Source organism: Montipora foliosa, chromosome 10 (assembly GCF_036669935.1).
Source record: "Montipora foliosa isolate CH-2021 chromosome 10, ASM3666993v2, whole genome shotgun sequence".
NCBI lineage: Eukaryota > Metazoa > Cnidaria > Anthozoa > Scleractinia > Acroporidae > Montipora > Montipora foliosa.
In genome coordinates, this window is record NC_090878.1 from 23,478,297 (window position 1) to 23,497,852 (window position 19,556).

Genomic DNA, 19,556 nt, shown 5'->3' on the forward strand with positions numbered 1-19,556 from the left:
GAGATGGGAAACCGGAGTACCCAGAGAAAACCTCTCGGTGCAGAGTAGAGAATCAACAAACTCAACCCACATAAATTATGACGCCGAGTCCCCGAATCGAACCCGGGTCATATTGGTGGGAGGCGAGTGCTCTCACCATTGCGCCATTCCTGCACCCACCACTTTTAAATATCTGATAAAGATCCATGAGGATTAAAATCTTGCAACGAGATCAACAATTTTATGATCTTTCATCACTGAAAGATGGAGTACACTGCAAATGCACAGTGTGACAATCATACACAAGCTACATCCTAAGGTTTTTAAATAGAGAGCTCTGTACCTTTCTTTTTTGAAGCTGGACAAATGGTTAGAAAGACTTCAGAATCCCTGGGAATCTGTAATTTGTATTCATGACTGGATATGATCCCGTCCATGTCAATAAAGAAACTTCCCTTGCTAAAAGCTCTACTCCAATCCTATAACAAAATACTATTAAATTTAAAACGCCATTGTTTGGTGCATGATGTTGAACAAATTATGCTACCCTATATATCATGAATCTTCGGGATGATTCAACAAAGTGTCATTGTACTGGGAACTTAAGTTATTATAAAAACCAGTTCAATATACAGTATGGCCCAAATGGGATAACTTCAACAGGAAAAATGTCTTGCAGTTACGTTCCATAAGTTGCAGATATCAGTTTAATCTAAATGGTTTTCTCGTACAGTTTTTAATAGCTGATTAATTTTATTCTTTTTCTTATTCTTCCACATAAATTTGAATGTCTTTGACAAAAATAATACTTTGTCAGTGAAGACCTTTGATCAGTGGCTGAGTTAGTTCAGCACCGGGCTGTCATAAGGGAGGGTTCGGCCAGACCAACACTCAGAATCTTAAAAGAAACAAGGAGAAAGTGCTGCCTTTGTAATTTCATCTGAAAATGGTTGGACTTTCAAGTCTCCTTTGGATAAGGACTATAAACCATAGGCCCCATCTCACAAAACAAATACATTTGTATCCTTCATGTTCATATGTTTTCTGTGGGATGAACCCACACACTATTCAAGAAGAGTAGCGGATGGAGTCACCGGTGTTGTGGCTGTCCTTTTCTCTCCAGGAGAAGAGGCCGGCTTGAGGGTGATGTCTCTAAAAAGGCTTGTGGTCTATGAGAAACAGCCACAAGTCAGAAAGGGACTTTGCCGAGTGCTGGAACATGTACAGTAGATGTACATGTATGCAAAGAGAAGAGAAATAACCTCCTTTCATGGCAACACACAGTCATGTACCTTAAGGTTGTTGGGTTCAGTAAAACGTTGGCTGCCTGCAGTAACTGATTCTCTTCTGCTGAAAGATGAGTTGGAAAGAGAGGGAATGCTATTTTCATCATCTTGAGCAAGCTTTTTTAAACTCTTCTGCTTGCAATCCTCTGTTGTGGCTAGAAGCATGCCTGTAAACTAGAAAAACAAAAAATAAAAGTTTAAATCAAATATGTGCAATTAAATGGACTAAACAGAGTTACATGCACACGTAACAACAGGAATGCAAGGTACACTAATTTTGGTGGTCAGTGGTTTTTCAGGAACCTCATGCACATGCGTCAGGATGTCTCGCACTTGTGAGCCAAGACATACTCACAATGTTGTGCGCTTTAGTTTTTATGTCATGGCTACAGTCATGTAATTTAGGCAAAGTTAAAATCGAGACAATGCTGGTCAGCAGCCACTCCCTGGACTGGCTATTGGGCGGCCCTGGAATACAGCTGTACATGTATTTGCAGCAGCTCCTCCTAGTTTTGTTTGCTTTTGCTTGCATGCTGGCCTGCTTGCACGACCATTTTTGCTTCCTGGCTACTTGATAAGTAGTGGTTTGTATCAGTACATGCAAGTATTCCACTGATTGCTTCAAATGTGACTTTGCCTTTTTGGTGGTGGCCGCTCACAGGGTTGGAATGGATGCCTCCTTCCTCCTCGACAGATACGGAGTTTTAAGTACATGTAGGATTTTGTTAGTGCTGGAGCAGGAAGAGTGTTTTAGCCTGGCATTTTGTGATCTCTTCCCTCCATCCTAATTTCCACTGTTTATCAATGCCACTGGTGCCTATCTCCACTGTTGCATAGGTTGATAGAATTTTCAAGTCATGGGAGCTGTCACCATCTAAATGTAAGAGCTTGCTGGCAATTCAGTGGAAGCTCTTCAATGTCTCAAAAACCCAACCTCCATTTAGTGATAAATATTTATAGTTACGTATAATTCACAAAATAAAAATATGAATATTTAATAACTTAAAGATGATAATCAAACAGACAAATGAAAATAGAACAAAGTGAGATTCATGTATACAATGTGACCAGAAGGACTGACTTATTTACTTTGCAACAAAAAGCTACAGCTGTACATGTATGTAATTATCATTAAGCCACAACAATTTAATCATGTACATTACCTCATTATAATCTAGCTTCCCATCATTGTTTGTATCCGCATTATCTAGAATTGCTTGCACTTCAGACTTGGTCATTCTTTCTCCTTGCTACAAGTATAGTACGTTTTTAAGGGTTAGCAAATAAAGTAGATGTATAATTTGGGGTTTCAGTGAGTACCAACAGCTGACAAAAAGCATCAGGTAATTCACTTGAAGAAGTCTGTGACCAAGTTTTCCCTAAATTGAAAAAAATTAAAGACAGAATGATTCTTTCAATCCTATAGTCAACTTTATGCAAAACACAAGTTTAAAAGTACGGTATGAAAGCACTCCAAATTTATGCTTCATATTAATTTAGCAGCATATACATGCATAGCAGTCTCAAACTAGTGACTCGAGTCTTTGACGTCATTTTCTCCTCAACCCAACTCTCTCAAGATTTTAAAGGTAGTAATGACAGACCAATAAATATGAAAATTCCAGTTAAAATAAACATATGTCTTTTTAAAATCAGAACTTAAAACTTGGGTCACTAATAGCTTTGAAATCCAAAGAAAAATAATATTTTTTGGTCTTAGTAGCAGTTTGATATCTTTGAAGTGTTCCCAACAGGAATGAAGATGTTATGGCTCAAACGTTTTAAAACCAGTTCATTTTTGATTTTCCTTTATCTCAGATTATGATACCAGACAAAGGAAAATCAAAATTGAAAAATTTTAAACCAAGGAAAAAATTTAAACCACAACATGTATAAACAGTCAATGGCTAACAAATATCTGCCTAAAAAGTAATTTTCTTACAAGGAATTAGAGACATACCTTGGTTAATAGTGCAAATAACTCATCATAACTTATAAATCCATCTCCACTCGTATCAATACATTTGAATGCCTTCAGTAATGACTCCTTGCTAGCCGGCTTTTCCTTCCTCATTATGTCACAAAAATCATTGTATGATATGCTATCTATTCAGAAAAGAAAAAAAACCTTACGTGTAATGTTAAACATTCACGGGCTTTATTTGAACAGAATGATTCAATCTTACAACTGCAGTTACATGACGTAAATGTATGTACATACACATGATGTCTAATTGTTGTCAATTCTTAAATACTTTATTTATTCATCATTCTTTATATAGAAGTAAACAAGGAGAACCTTGACATAGCCTACATGTATTTACATGTAAGCTTCCATTGTGAATGCATGTATGATTAATTTTAGTGAACAAAGCATTATTATCATTATTTATTATTGTTATTGTCAATAGGAACTTTAAGCAGAGGCGAGTATTTCCCATTACTGTAATAACTTTGTGATTACTCCGAGTCGCTCGGCTTAGAAAGTGTGAGTCCACATTCCAAGATTAAAATTGGAGAGAACGCTGTGGATATTCTTACAATGTACAATGTACAATGCAAGACATGACAATGCTATCGCCGATATGCCTTAAATGTGACTGTGTCTTGCAGTTAAGAGTCACATAATGGTTAAAATTAGACTATGTAACTGTAAGAGGCAGTCGTAGTCTTTAATAAATTATAATTATTACCCACATTTAACCTTTGCTCCTTACAGAGTCTCCAGTAGCTCAGTGGTTAGAGCATCTGTACTAGATCACGCAGGGTCGTGGGTCCAAATCCCATCTGGTGCTTGGAATTTTTATGAGTTCCCAGTTGATGATGCATAATATCTTTCATGTATTATTATAATAATAATTACTGTATTATGATTATCATTATCTTAAATGTTACATTTCCATAACTTTGTGATAGTAACAGTAATAAAAAAATTTAAGACTCGCAACACAACTTTTTAAAGACATGACGATGACACGACATGATATGACATGACATGATTCATGATGAAAGTTGCCTTGTGAGTCTTAATATATTTTAAGAATATCTTGCTAAGAATAACCCAGTCTTGGACTGTTGTACTATGTATGTAAATAAACATGTACAGTGCCTGTGTCATGTTTCCAGTACTTCTGAGCAACCTTCATTGATGGGTTTCTTCCACCACACTGCAGAGCTGAAAGCAAAAACAGCAAAATTAGTGTCAATCCTGAATTCACAATTCACTTTCCAAATTCTGAAATTCTTAAGCGAGGTTGTAGGGCAACTCAAGATTTTGAGCAAAGTCCTCCAATATCCTGGACAAAGTGGTTGCACTGCTTTGCTGTCTCCTGTACACTAAAATCAACATTGTAAGAGAGCAGGGAAGGAGTGGGGAGGTAAGTGGGGGAGGAGTGGGGAGGTAAGTGGGGGATAAAAACTGTTAACTCAAGTGGAGAGCTGGAGATGAGTCTGAAAGCTGGAGTCTCCTGCCGAAAGCTGGAGATGTGTTGACATCTACATGTATGTCAGTGCCTGGAAAATTGATGAAAATCGATGCTTGGAAAATCAATTGATCAATCAATAATAATCAATTAATTTTTGTTAACTGGCATCGATTGGCATCGGTCAATCGATGGCCAATCAATAATCAGGGATCCAGGATTTTTCTTAGGAAGATTTGCACAACTAAGGAATGGTGTAGCTGACTGGTGATATATATTTTTTTTCTGCAGAATACCAGTTGTATTAGAAAGCCGCATGTCTTCTCATGGGGGTGTGCACCGCAAATACCCACCGATGTTATTCAATTGATTGACTGAAAATTGATGATCGATGTCAACTTACGCGATCGATTGCCCATCGATCGATTATCAATATCAAATTGATATCGACTGCCATCGATTGTTATCGATTGTCCAGGCCCGTTTATGTTGCATAGCCACCAAGAGTTGGCAGCTTATACAGGTACCGGAGCAGAAGTTACTTAAAACGAAAGAAACAAAAGACAGTTCAAAACAACTCCAAATAAAGACTAATCCCAAGAGACCAAAACCACAATTTTGCTTTTCGGTACCTGCAGAAAGACCCGAGATTACAAGTTTAATTTCAATCTTTTTAATGTGGCTTATGTCTGCTCCTAGTTCATACCAGCATTTTTAACGTCTCAAACTTCAAACTTACCAAGGATCAGTTCATCGACAGACGTAATTTTCTCAGTTGTACTGCTTAACACTGCCAAATACGCAGCGCGACATTCCTTCATAAAGTTGTCAAATTTTGCTGTCGATTCACGCCGAATCTTCTCCGAGAAGGACACGTTTGATGCACGAGATGACAAACTAGAAGTGGAAGACTTTCTCAGAGGTTTGGCTCGCTTCGTCTCCGACATGGCTTTAGTATATGGCTTTAGTTTGGCTTTAGTAATACACAAAGAGAAGGTGCTTGCAAGGAGTCAGGGGCAGATATCAGAGCTCGCGCGCGTAATCCACGTGATTCACGCGAGTAATATCCACCAAAAAAATAAATAAACCCTGGATTACCCTACGAGCCCACGTGACCATGGTTTTCCCGCCATTTTTGCCATTTGCCGGTTGCCGTTTCTACGTGAAAGTAGGCATTTTCTCATTTGCCTTATACGTGGAATATTCTTCTCGTCTTTCTTCTACACAACAAGTTGCTTGTGGAAAAAATTGACCCCAAAACCATTTTCCAGTACATAAATCAAACAAGGATAAATTAGGTTTCGTGGTTATAGATCGTTTATAACTGAGTCGTTACCGCAATTTTCTTTATGAAGTCAGGTTGATGACTCTCTGTTGACGCACCAAACCGCTGCATCGAAACTCGCCAAATTTTGCAGGTAAGAATTTTCGTTTTTAGTATAGTGTGTTTTCTACAAACAATCATGTTTAAAAAGACTCCGACATTTTTGTTGCTTTTTTGGTTTTTGTTAACTACTAATACTAGAGATGGGGATCAACTAGGAAACCGAATGGTTTATATGGCAACCATGCTCAAACATATTTTACTATACGATATGAAATTGTACCATACATCTACATGTTCCAACAAAGTCCCTTTTTGACTTACGGCTGTTTATGCTCATGTAGCCTTATACACCGTAAGCCTTTTTAGAGACATCATTGCCAATCCGGTCACTTCTGCTGGAGAGAACAGGACAGCCATAACACGGGAGACTCCATCCCCTACTCTTTTCCAACAGTGTGTGGGTTTTTAACATCCCACGGGGGAACTCTTGTTATAGTAGTCCTTCTCGGCTAACCATTTGCAAATGAAATTGCAAAGGCAGCACTTTCTCCTGAGTTATTTTAAGATCCTGAGTGTTGATCCGGCCGGGGTTTTAACCCGCGACCTCCCGCATGACAGCCCGACGCTCAAACAACTGAGCCACCGGTGCTCGGCAATGCGCATACAGTGTGAGATTAACAGAATCCATTCCGAGTTACTCTGGGTCACATGAAGTTTAACTCACAAGAAAGTGAATGTTGTCATTCATCCAGATACAATTCAAGTGAAGAAATTTATAAATCTTTTTTTCCGGAATTTAGGTCTTGATTATCAACAAACGTTTCGACTGAAACCATCAGTCTTCATAAGTGACGTTTGTCACGTGATAGTTCACTATCACGTGACAAACGTCGAGGAACGGAGGCGAGGTCACAAGCTTCACTCCATGTTACGTGAAACGGCAGGAAATGACCAGAACCAGATTGCTGACCAGCGGTTTTCGTTAAAAAAATGGTTTGGTGGGGGTGCTAAGTCTCGCGGGATCAGAAAACCTGGTTGTAGTCATTGCTATTTAAGGTTTTCCGAAACGGCAAGCGGACGTTTGCCTTTTCACGTAAACATGATGCTTAATCTCTCTAAATGTCACAGCTTCTACTCCTCGCGAACTGCAAACAAGAGAGCGCTCTCCCCTCGGTTTTCGTGGGAAGCAGTGTTGTAAATGAAATAACCTCTGGCACCCAAGGCAGCGAGAATGCCACCCGGTCTTCGTTCTCCACCATACGCTTTCTTTCCGAGCTTAGAAAAACGTTCGTCGGGAACCCAGGGTAAATTAATGCTACAGGGAAATATCAAATAAGAGACTACTACTCCCCGCAGGTCTGATAGATTGGAAAGAAAAAGTGATGGAAAACACGCACGTGCGCTATTCGACGGACAGTTGCCTGAGTGCGTGCTTTTTGACAACAACATCACGAGTAACACCTTCAGTCGTTTCAAAAAAATATTATATATGTAAGTCTGCCCCTTGCTATGGTTTGTTATTTCTATTCCTTTGCAAGTGTTCTGGTTAAGCCGGCGGTCTTTTATACGTGAGAGCCTACAAAGAAGCAATTTTCCAACGGTACTGTTTCACCCAGTGGAAACGAAAAACTTTGCCTGTATTTTTCCGATTCACTGAAAAAGAGATTGGATTTATTCACCGAATCCCGTTCATTTGAAAACCACTAATTCCATTCCTTGAAAGGAAAATGCGTTGAACCCATACTCCGATCCCAGTCCCCTTGAAGTCCATCCAGATTCTTGATCTTCCCCTTCGAATCACAGCAAAAAGTTCCCAAAAGTGCACAAATCCTTATCTTAGAACTGAACTAATTCTCAAAAACCTGTCACCAAGAGGCTGAACTATATTTTTTTAATTTTAACCCCCCCCCCCCCCCAAAAAAAAAAAAGAGAGAGAGGAGAAAAACATTCTTTTAAGCTCTTAATCTGAAATGTAAACAGTCTGTTTGCTCTTAAGACTTCAACCCCACTGTAAACATTAGAAAGGCTTTCTGGCCGTGTGCTAGGAAAACATGTTACGACCAGAGCATGTTACGTTAATAAATATCAAGTGGTTGATCCTCGCAGTCCAATTGCGTAGGGAAGCCTGAAAATTTCAGGCTCAACGACAAAGGAGGCAGAGAAGAGAGACCCTGGAACGAGCTTGCGGTCTACTATCTCTTCCACGAGAACACGCGCGTGACCCGTGGAAAAGCAAAGCGGACTTCACGTACGCCCATGCGAATTGATTTCCTTTAGAAAATTGAACCCCTCTCTCAGGTCTGTAGCCTGTTAGACGCCGATTTCTCCCAGGGGCACATGACAAAACTATGGATCAGTTGTGGCTGTCGACAAAAGACAGTATTTGAGTAATTTTGTGGAACAAAAAGACAAATGTACAAATTGTTATGTTTCCGTGAACCGTCCAGAAGTCATTCAGCGTTACTACCAATTTAAATTTAGATAAATTCCAATTAGTACACTATTTATTTGCAGGCAGTAATGACATTTGGCTGTCCGGAGCAGAATTGTTGACAAGTTGATGAATGAAATAAATATTTAGAATAAGAACAGTGAACTGTAGTGAAAAACGATGACATTGTGAAACTTGTGAATCATTTGTGCAGAACGAACCGAACCTCATCGGCATGAATATCAATTTTAATTTTTGTATTATCCTACTGTGCGGAAAGCGCATTTAATCAGCTGAAAATAACTCGTGGTTTGAAATACGTAATGGTGAAAAAATGCTGCGAATGTTTTCTTTTTTCCAGACCCCCAAACGTTCTTTGAGGCTGCTTTTGTATGATTTGAAAGCCCTTTTGGAGAGCACGAACGGTCCGATGATCTGGTCACCCATACGCAAACAATTTTGTGAATAAATATTCGAAAACATTTTTTTAATCCCTCAGGGTAAGATAATATTATTAATTTATGTGTTTCGTGTCGTATTGATCTGTAATTTGTCTGTTCTGGCAGGATCGATACCGAACAAAGAATATTCCATCACTGCGTCGTACGTGACAAACATATCAAAAGGACGATATTGCTTTAAACGGCTTACTTTACAAATCTGTTCACATCCAAGAGGCTTTAAACCAAACCAAATATAAATCACTGAGAAGGCGAGGAGTTTTAGTTTGTCGATCTAAGCCTGGCCGCAGACTCATGCTAAAAATTATTATGCATGGCAATTTCGAATGTACATGAAATATCTTTACAACGACTTAAAAACAATTGTAGCTTTGTTTTGTAAATGAGTTATAAAATCAACAAATATGACTATGTCCTATGGCTACAATTATAAATCTTAAAATATCATTGATCGACTGCGATTGCAAAATGCCGTTGACGATCGCGTCGAATAAAAGCGAATTGATTAGAGTGTCCAGTTATTGGTTATGTTTTAGTATGGTTTCATTTCAAGCAATTTCTCTTTCTCTCTGTTCTTTTGGGAAAACTCCGTCAATGGAATGTATTCTACGTCCTTAGAGCAAATGATCCGCGAAATCTGTCGTTACCAAAATTGCACAAAAGCTTAAAGGGATGGATACGCCAAAGTTAATCTATCTATCGCAAAGGAAAATATGGCTTTGAGAAAACATTTACGACGTTACTACTTCACAAGCTTTCAATTTAAGAAAAGTAAAAACAACATGTCAGCGTCAGGAACACTGCTCCCTGCCAATCAATACAGAAACAAATATTGTAGATCAGCTTGGTTTATATACTCGACCACTGCTGTTGCTATTTTCGTCATCTCCAAATATGGGTACAAAATACTTGGTATTGGTTCTCCTTGATCGATTGTTTGATTGAATGTGACCTGGAACCAATGAGATGACAGTTAAAAAAGGCAAATGACTTTCTCACAAGAAACCGCTTATTTACTCGTGTGCAGCGAAGCAGGACATGCTTGCAACGTGCATAGCTGAAGTTCGAAAATGTCGTCCGTTGTCGATCCACTGCTTTCTACGGTAACATTGGACTTGCTTCGTCCGAAAGAGACCTATGGAAACCCGGAAGATCATTTCAGAAAGGTAAGACTATTGCAGCTGGCAGGGGACGGATTGTAAATACTAATAACAAATCGTCTGTTGCGTGATGTGTTTGTAGGGGTTCGATCTGTAACATTACATTACTACGAGATGTCTACAAAGAGCTAACTCGTGTTTTCGTTTTCTTTCAGTTATGGTTCGATATCGATAGTTTAAATTTCTCACAGTTTGGTGGGAAAATGGATATCTTCAACGAAAGTAGTGCATTTGACTCTGAAAGTTCGCTTGATTCCGACTTTGAACTCAACTACAATGAGAAATACTTCAGCTTTTGCCAGGAAGATCTCGAAAGCAAGCTAAAAGACAACGCGTGGTTGTTCGAATTGCCGTATCAACAAGATGGCATTTGTTTGGAACTGCGACCAAGCAGCCCGGATAACCTTTCGAGTTCGACGAGCGAACGATCTTCAACTTCATCCGACATTGATATCCAACTGGAGAGCTTGGAGCAAAATGAACTCACGTGCACGCATGTGGAAATGAAATCAGCTAGCAGCAGTGTAGAGCAACCTCTTTTTGTGAAACACACTTCCGAGGGAACACAAACGGAGGACACCGACTGTTTTACAGCATCTATAAATTCCGAGTCGTTGACAAAATTGGCCAAGACAAAACTGGTCATCGAAGCTTCTTCGAACTCCTCGAAGACGACGAGTTCGAGTTCATTAAAAGTAACCAACTCTCAAAGTGCAAACGAAGCGAAGGAAGTCGCAGATCAAACTGCAAGCGCTCCTTTGCCAAAGGGCAAGAAACCATTGGCAAGAACTCATAAATGTACATTTGAAGGCTGTAACAAATCGTACACGAAAAGCTCTCACCTCAAAGCTCATCAACGAACTCATACGGGGGAGAAACCCTATCAGTGTAACTGGAAGGATTGTGGTTGGCGGTTTGCTCGTTCAGATGAACTAACTCGCCATTATCGTAAGCATACTGGGATAAAACCTTTCAAATGTACCACTTGTGATCGTAGTTTTTCCCGTTCGGATCACTTATCGTTACATATGAAGCGCCATTATTAGCAGACATAACAACTCTGCATGGTGGAATGCAAATTCAAAATGCATCTCGAAATCTCCAATTAAGGAGTTGCATTATGTCCGCAGTGTTGCATATCGCAACTTTATTAGGTATAAACAATGTTCCTGAAGAAATACTGTAAAATCTCGTCGACAATGATGGTTAAATAGGCTTGCGGTTAAAGCGAGAGAGGAAGAAAATTGAAGACTTTATATATTATTAATTGATGTGGTCTGAACCATTTATAAATGTGTACATTCACTTTGAGGAGACTAACAATAAATGCATAGCATTGGAATGGTTTTTGTGTTCGTTTTTTTCGTGTCTGTGGGCAACGGATTATTTCCTGTTGAATCCCTGAGGCCAGTGAGGTTAAATTAACCAGCAGTTGGATATTATCTCAAGACTCTGAAGTTTACTGTCAAATATCAATCACTTTTCAAATCAATATGATACGAGTTGACCCTCTAGTTCGTTCTCAGTCTTTTGTGAACAGTCAGTATCATTTTTAGAGTTCTTTACTTGTGCTTGAGCGAAACTCAAATATTTTGACCAAACAAAAGATAATTTTGGATTTTACGGAAGTCTATGGCAATCAGTTTGAAATTACTTGAACTTTGAAAAGTTGTTCGAAGTAAGCTGTCGGGCAGGAGATTATTCCGAGCTTACATGGCATGATAATCTTAATTTATCTGAATTGTTGGCAGGAAAAGACCAAAACAAAAAGTGCGCTTCTTGTATTGTTACATAACATAACATAACATCAATCTCTCTTTAAGTGACCCTTGCACTGGATTTAATGTATACAATGTTGGATGTCATGAGTTTCCACAAGGATGGGATGCAGAATTTTATGATCTCTCTCCAGTCAGTCTATCAAGGTATTATACGGTTGGATGTTTTCTTTGAGTGTATGGTGACATGCAGGCATAAGGAAGCACAAAGGGTCTTTTTATCAAGTTTTTAGATAGATGATATTGGTTGCCTTGTTATTGAACACTTTGCCAAAAAAGTCAATGCATGGTTGTAAAGATAGGGATTTTTGATGGAAATTTTCTTGTATACTTTGAAGAGCTAAAAGGATTGTGTCTTCACTTCTCATTTTAGGTGAGTCTATGAAATGGGCATTTTCACTGATCACTAATTATTCAGTGCTTTTGCTAACAGCAAAACATTGTAACTGCATGAACATGTATTGTTATTTTTGTCAGTCACCATCAAAGTTGAAGGCAAGACATATGTAGAAAAATGTTTCATGTTGCATACAGTTTGAAAATGTTGTGAACTTGTGGAAAATTGTAAGCAATACAGTGATGGGTGAAAGAATGATAAGAGGTGCATTCTTGCAATGGTTAAGAAAATTCCGAGACAGCTTTTCATTGGAAAAGTGATTTTATCAATGAATTGGACCATTTAATGAACGATTGCTTTGATATCTGAGGACAGTAGTTGTTTGGGGAACAGAGGACAAAAATGCTAGAGTGTTATGAGAAGCCAAAAATCAAACTTATCAGCAGAATAATAAACAATGACTTTTCAAACAGGCGAAAGGATTTTATTTACTTGTGCTTCTTGGCAGTTAAAAAAACAAAGGAGCTCTGATTCAATGGTCAAGTCAAGTGTGATCATGCAGTGATGGATGAGCTACAATGTAAATTTGTCCAGTCCAAAGTCTTTAGTCCATTCCAAGACATCTTTGGACTAGTCCTTACTTTTGAATTTACTCACGTGAGCTTTAACAAACGTGCAGGACGCCCCGACTTCAAGATGTCACGCTTCATTTCCCCTTGCCAACGATCCAGCCAGGACCAAAACGTCACGCTCAAGAGAGCGTGGATACGCCTCTCGCGTGTTGCACGTGAGTGACATCCCTCGATCCACGATGTCAAGAGTTTGCGGGACCTGCTAAAAAAATTACTACTCTACAACTACGTAGGACCGCGCTATTTCAATCAAGAACCTATGCAACAGTTTCATTAGAAGCAGGTCACCGGCGGTATACCGCCGTCTGTTTGTCAGAACTATGCCTCTCTATGGGGTTCAGGGATGGCGCAGTAGTGAGAGCACTCGCCTTCCACCAATGAGGCTCTAGGGGTGCGATTCCCAGACTCGGCATCATATGCATGTGGGTTGAGTTTGTTGATTCTCTACTCTGCACCGCGAGAGGATTTTCTCCGGGTACTAAGGTTTTCCCCTCTCCTCAAAAACCAACATTTGACTTGACTTTTAGTTGCGTTTAATAATTGTTAATTTCAGTTAACAGGATTCCTTTCTTTCTTTACCGCCGGCTGTTCTGCCTTGATTTTCACTCAAACCCTTGTAAAAGACGAGAGTGGCCCAGGCATCTCACTTTTCAAATTTGATTTCAGTAATCATTTCAATAATCTGTTCGTCAGATGAATAATGCAAAATCCAAATCAAGCCTGGCTCCTGGCCGACGTGAGAATTTCACAGGTAATCTGTCATAATCTGTCAAACAACGGTCATTTCACTTTAGCAACATTATCTTTCTGTAATCTTACCAGTATCCTCAAACTTGAGACAGTGTTTTCAAATTCCAAAGACTGGACAGAGAAATTAATTTACAAAACTGTAAAAAGAAAGGCAATTCACGCTTGTTACGGCCTTGGCAGATTATGCAAATTGTACACTGTCAAATTCTCACGCCAGTCTGGCACCGGAAGCGAGCAATAATCCAATCAAAAATTCGAGTTTTGAACTGAGGCTTGATTTGAATTTTGCATTATTCATCTGACGACCAGATTATCAGATTATTGAAATGATTCCTGAAATAAAATTTGCAATAATGAACTTATTAATCCGCTCGTAAGAGGAACGGAACGCTTGAGAAGTTTTGACTGCAAAAAGAAAACATGTCTTATTTGCAGAGCACTCCAGTTGGTTTTATTTTTATGCTCTGTGTGAAATGTATCCCCCGGTTCGCCGTTCTATTCAGGTGGCAATGGATTGATGGAACGCATGAAAAGTTCTTTTTTGACTAAAGGTCGCATCTGTCCGTTTTCATAAGTTGGTTTATTAGTTTGAGTGTCGCCTTTGTTAAATCTTTTTCTGGTCATGAAAGGTGTGGAATTAACTCTTTTTAAAATTTTGTCACTTATAATCAACCGCTTTATTGAAGTCTCGAGGTTAAGGAGCCGGCAACAAGGTTCCGTTTGTTGTGGAGACTTAAAACAGTGGTAGTAGCAGCAGCAGCAGCAGAGGTAGTAGTAGTAGTAGTAGTAGTAGTAGTAGTAGTAGTAATAGTAATATTAGTAAAATAAGCGTTAGTATTAGTAGAAGTAGTGTTAGTAGGAGTAGTAATCATGAGTAACAATTAATACAACAAAGAATACTTCAGATGTCACTTTATTATAACAAAATTTCTTGAAAGAAAATTTTTACGCGTTCTTAAATATTAACAATATCAACACCATTCGTCGTGTTTTAGGTAAACGTAATGTAACAGCTTTTTTCTGTTATAGCCACAGACACGTTAACTTTATTAAATTAAATGCAGGATTAAACCAGATCCTGTCCTGATGCGGAAGTCCTGACGAGACGTGGTCGTTAATGGATAAGAGATTTTCAGACTATTCAAACAGTAATTTTCAATAAGACGTTATTTGGCACACTGAAAAAAAATGAAGGATTTGATACAGGAGCGGATCAAGGATTTTTCTTAGGAGGTGGTGCACCACTAAGGAATGGGGTCCCTGACTGGTGACGTTTTTTTTCCTTCCAGAAAACCAGTTGTATTAAAAAGCGGCAGGTCACCTCAGGAAGGAAGGAAGGGGGGAGGAGTGCGCACCCCCTGCACCCTTCCCCTAGATCCGCCCCTGTGATAATACCACGGTTTCCTTAGGAACAAACCCTCCAATCGTCTGAGAAAAAAAGTGAACATTTGCAATAAGAATCCTGAAAAAGAGACGCCTCCTTTTTGAACACTAATCCAGGGAAAAAACCTGATTGCCCCCGACCAGAGGAGTCGAATATATGATGTTCTGGTTACTCTGAGTTCGAATTTCCCCCTTTAAATTGTGGGAGGCTTGTAAGAGCTGGCATTCAAACTAGTAGGATTAGGGCGCAGCTATCAAAAAGGCTCTCGTGATTGGCGCAAAAAACAAAATATGCAGCGGATACAATGGAGCCCCATCATAAACACAACAGAGCTGTGTCCTATAGCGATCCAGTGAAATTAGCTATTGTCGGTAAAGAGCTAAGCGGTATCTGAGCTAGTAAGCCTCTGTAAGGAGCAGTTGGATTTAATCCAGAGAATTCCCGAACTATCATTTAAAAAAGTCTCTTTTCAAGTCCCTTTCTTAATTTACCGGCATTAACATTTATCATCCCTTTTCTCTATATCTGCTAAAAGGGGCTATGTCACGTTATTTTAAGTTGTTTTAGGGAAATCTTTAGTTCATCCCGAGTGCAAGATTCGAAAATGTGTCCATCCATGCTTCTCTTTCCTTTTGCTGTATTGCGTTTATGTTGTTCAACAGTGGTTATTGCAATGTTTCGTTCTACTTTTTGGGCATTTTGGGTGTCATGAAATTACATCATTTGGCGTGACATAACCCCTTAAGACATGTCAGCACTTTCAGTTATTCCACATATATTTATTAGCCAATCAGCCGCTTAGATCAAAGAAAGACAACTTCGGCTTCTGATTGGATATTTAACATTTATACTTCGGGATTTCATTTTAGTTCCCAGTTCTCCAGAGCTATGGCACTCTTAGCCTCTCAAGGCTGGGCGAAAACACTTACAAGCCTGCGGTGGCTCTGTGCTTGTTGAAAAAAACACGTTTGCATGTCACAGCATCACTTTCCAATGTTCATGCATCTTAAATATTCTTTTCCTTTGTCTTGGTTTATTTTGGATGAGGATAGTTTCTTCTTGAGGGGTATTCATCATCCGATCTTTCATTGTTTGCTTGATAGTAAAATCCTTTCCTTGTGGCTTCATCATAATCATTAGCAAAATGATCATTTCCTTTCCTTCCACTTTGGGTACTAGCCTCGCTTCTGTAATCATCCTTATTAGGAATGAGCTCACGTGGCCAATTGTCGTCATCCAGTGATCGTCTAGGCTCTCTCAATCTCATTCTCTTAAGCTCGAAATTCAGCGTAGCTGCTTTATTCGACAACACGGTGCATGTCTTGGTCTCCTGCTCAAATCCTCGCGCGGACACTGTTATTTCATAGGAGCCTGGTACTAGTAGTCGCCAGAAGTCTCCATCATGTGCGGAGAAGACGTCATGGCGCCGATTGGAAACAGATATTCGAGCACCATCTATTGGTCCACCATCTTCGTCTTTTACAAAACCATGGACACCAGAGTGAACCTAAATTCAAAGGAAACTTTTGGTTAGAAAAAAGGAACTGACAGTGAAAACTGTATTTTTTAGCCAAGTTGTTTAAACAGGGCCAGTGCTAAGCTTGATCGAGGGATAAAGATGAACAAGGTGGAAGCAAAAAGAGAAAAGTAACGACCGGTGCATTCTCTACTTGCTCAAATCCCACAATACACCTCTTTTAACCCCCCCCCCCCCCCTCCCCGCCCTCAATAATTTGCCCAAGCATTGTTTCCGATTTCTCTTGGGACATCTTTACGTCCTAGGAGAAATTGCAAACAATGATTTTGCAAACTTTGGGGGGGGGGAGGGGGGTGGTGAAAGAGGTGTATTATGGGAATTGTGCAAGTAGAGAATTGAGTCGTCCCAAAACTAATGTGTTGCCATGGTATTTGACCCTGTCATAGGCTCCTGACTCCTGCTCATAGGCACGTGTTAATCCTATATTTTGTTTTTTCATGTTAGCTTAATTTTTGCTATCGTTTGGATTTCATGTATTTCTGTTGTATTATCCTGTTAAAATATACTAGTCTGTCGTTTTTTTAATTTCTCTACCCGCTGACCAGGAGGCATGTAAGGGACCTCGTGTGCTATTTCTAAAAATAAACTCATTTTAAACTGTGCTGGGGAGCCCACCCAAAAATAACCATTAGCCGTGATAAAAGTTAAGAGCATTTATGTGATTTTTTTTAAATTATGAAAAGCGGGATAGGTAGTATTATGAAATATTTAGAGTCTTAAGAGACTTCAGAGCACTCGATACCGTTTTAATTCCGTTGCTCTACGTTCCCAGGGTCTCTCTTCTTGCTTTTCTCTCTCCCAGACTCCATTGCTCCAAGGGAATTCGAAGGGAAAAAGAGAGATACTGGGCTGACCAGAAAATATTCAATATGTCTACTGAGACCCTTCTATCAACTAACACAAGAGACGTTTCTTTGTTAACCGTGACAGGAAAAAGATAACCGTTAGCCGTGAAAAGGCAAGTTATTTAACCGTTAGCCGCGAAAGCTACCCAACTCCCACCCCCTCCCTCCCCCCATTGAGACACTCTTAACTTGTTTGTTGTTTTATCCATGTTTGGTTCTTTACCTGCTCTATGTAGTTGAGAAGTGCCTCTTTATTCTCATGCCAATATTCCGGTAGGTCACTCGCGTTGGGGAACTTCTGACAACCAAGTTCCAATGTGACATCAAAACAGTTAGAATGCACATAGTTGTAATCTTGCATCCCTCCCGAAACACTGAACCATTTGGCACCGTTGGTGATTCCATCGATAAAATGTTCCCGCGGGATATCCTTACACTTCCAGGGTGCGTTTGCCAGGTGCATTGTGGGGTGCGACTCTGAGTAAGAGCGGGCGAGTTGTCTGAATACGTCATCATCCGGGGTAGCGCTATATACACTCTGTCCCGAGGGATTGTCATCGTACGGGTAATTAGCCACGAGAGCTCCACTGTGTAAACTGGCTGACAAAACAAAGGGAATGGACTTGATCCACTTCATAGTGGCTCGAGTTTCTGGTTGAGGAGGCCCGTTCGTGCTTGGAAAAAACTGGTCGGGGAAATTCCGATTTAGATCGACGCCGTTCGCATTGGTACGGCTTGACTTCCATCGATCGTCGGAATAGGTCGCGGCCATTTCGTATCCATCGGGATTCATACTCGGCAAAATGTGAATTCTCGTCGTGTCGATAATGTTTGTAACCCTACGGTTGACACCATAATTTTTGCATAAATACTTTATAAGATGAAGCAGCATTTCTCGGCCAATCGCTTCATCACCATGCATGTTTGCCACATATTTGAACTCCGGTTCACCGGGTTCGTGTTTTCCTGGGTTGTTCGAGATTTCCATCACCCAGAGCTTACGATTTTGAACAGATGTACCAATATCATATAAACGTGCAATTTTATCATACTTTTTGGAATAATCCTTTAACAGCCATGTCATTTCTTCATAGTTGTGATGTCTAAAGCTAATATTCTTCTCCAAGATCTCGTCTTTGCCCGAATCACTTCTTAATTCCTTGAGGGTACCTTTCGCGATTTCTTGGTTGCTTTCCTTAAAGCTTTCTTTAGCAACTGCAAGCTTATTCTTAATTTCCTTTATGGCAGCAATCTCTGCTGTCTTCTTGCCTTCTTGTTTCCCTGCTTCCAATTTTTTAGCGTCTTTTGTCACCTTCTCCGGCGGTTTTCCCCACACATTATGCACCAGCGTTTGGAAAATTAGACTTAATGTTAGCACTTTGAGAACTACCATAGCTGCCCTGATTTCAGAAGCTGAGAAAGACAACCAGTGAGACCTCGAATGAATTCTTCCGCTTGTATAATCAATAACTATTTAGTTTCAAATTCTGAGATCATTTGTGGGAGTAGCTCATACTCTACCGCACCTTAAAACCTTTTAGCTATGATGCGCAGATAGCATATCGCATCATGGTTCAACACAAGAGCATGACCTAAAAAAAAATGAAATTTGATTCGTTATGGAAAAAATGCGCTAAGCCTCATTTGCAAAATTTATTGAAAATTTCTACTGTCCACCCAAATTCTTGTATTTTTAAAATCTTCTGTCTAGGTAGAAATTGCTTCGCACCTCTTCCCGTTATAATTGATTTGTTGACAGTCAAACGTCCGTTTTGATTCGTTTTGTTTTGATAACAATCACAAATGCAACGGCACCTGTTGACAGGTCAGCGACCCGTTACACGTTCACCATTTAATCGCGAAGATTAGAACCAGAAAACCGAAAGTCTTTACAAAAGATATTTACAACTTATTTTACAATGTACTCCTTGTGAGCAATGGATTGCGTTTTTTTTACACAAATATCGTATTTCCATGTTCACATTTAGGATCAGAATACACGGATTTACGAGCAGAAAAGTGACACTAATGGACGTTTTATGCTTCTTAATATGAATAGGAATGTACCTCACCTTTTTTAACGCTTGTTTCTCTTTTAAACGCGAAAGAAATAAATTGCTTTGGTTACGAGAAAGTATCTGCCGCGACCACGCCCAGAGGAAAATAGAGCCGTTTTAGAAAGTGACAACTACAGTTAATGGAACAATGATCTAAGACGATCTTCGGA

The 19,556-nt window shown here is 39.6% G+C and overlaps 3 protein-coding genes across 4 annotated transcripts in view; 1 reads left to right on the plus strand and 2 right to left on the minus strand.

Moving 5' to 3' along the window:
* Nucleotides 1–5,722, minus strand: part of LOC137972987 (EF-hand calcium-binding domain-containing protein 7-like) — a 20,105-nt gene extending 14,383 nt beyond the window's left edge. The window contains exons 1-6 of the mRNA XM_068819687.1: nt 5,427–5,722; nt 4,375–4,440; nt 3,226–3,371; nt 2,429–2,515; nt 1,272–1,439; nt 323–458 (exon numbers count right to left, since the gene is read on the minus strand). Of these exons, the coding sequence (XP_068675788.1) occupies nt 323–458; nt 1,272–1,439; nt 2,429–2,515; nt 3,226–3,371; nt 4,375–4,440; nt 5,427–5,634 (811 nt within the window). The 5' untranslated portion in view covers nt 5,635–5,722. The remainder of the gene's footprint in view (nt 1–322; nt 459–1,271; nt 1,440–2,428; nt 2,516–3,225; nt 3,372–4,374; nt 4,441–5,426) is intronic.
* On the minus strand, nt 5,171–19,506 carry LOC137972988 (carboxypeptidase D-like). 2 transcript variants are annotated; one of them, XR_011117140.1, is made up of 4 exons: nt 19,402–19,506; nt 17,553–18,921; nt 13,633–16,454; nt 5,171–5,228 (listed from the first exon to the last, which is right to left on the minus strand). XR_011117140.1 is itself a non-coding variant. In XM_068819688.1 (3 exons), exons 2-3 carry the CDS (start codon nt 18,720–18,722, stop codon nt 15,981–15,983), a joined length of 1,644 nt encoding a protein of 547 aa, XP_068675789.1. In that variant the 5' UTR covers nt 18,723–18,921; nt 19,402–19,506; the 3' UTR covers nt 12,694–15,980. The 2 variants fall into 2 exon arrangements, 1 of the variants encoding a protein (XP_068675789.1); XM_068819688.1 differs by lacking the exon at nt 5,171–5,228 and having other exon boundaries at nt 12,694–16,454.
* Nucleotides 9,913–11,408, plus strand: LOC137972990 (Krueppel-like factor 6). Its single transcript, XM_068819689.1, has 2 exons — nt 9,913–10,072; nt 10,222–11,408. Exons 1-2 carry the CDS (start codon nt 9,977–9,979, stop codon nt 11,110–11,112), a joined length of 987 nt encoding a protein of 328 aa, XP_068675790.1. The 5' UTR covers nt 9,913–9,976; the 3' UTR covers nt 11,113–11,408.
* Nucleotides 19,507–19,556: the final 50 nt, after the last annotated feature.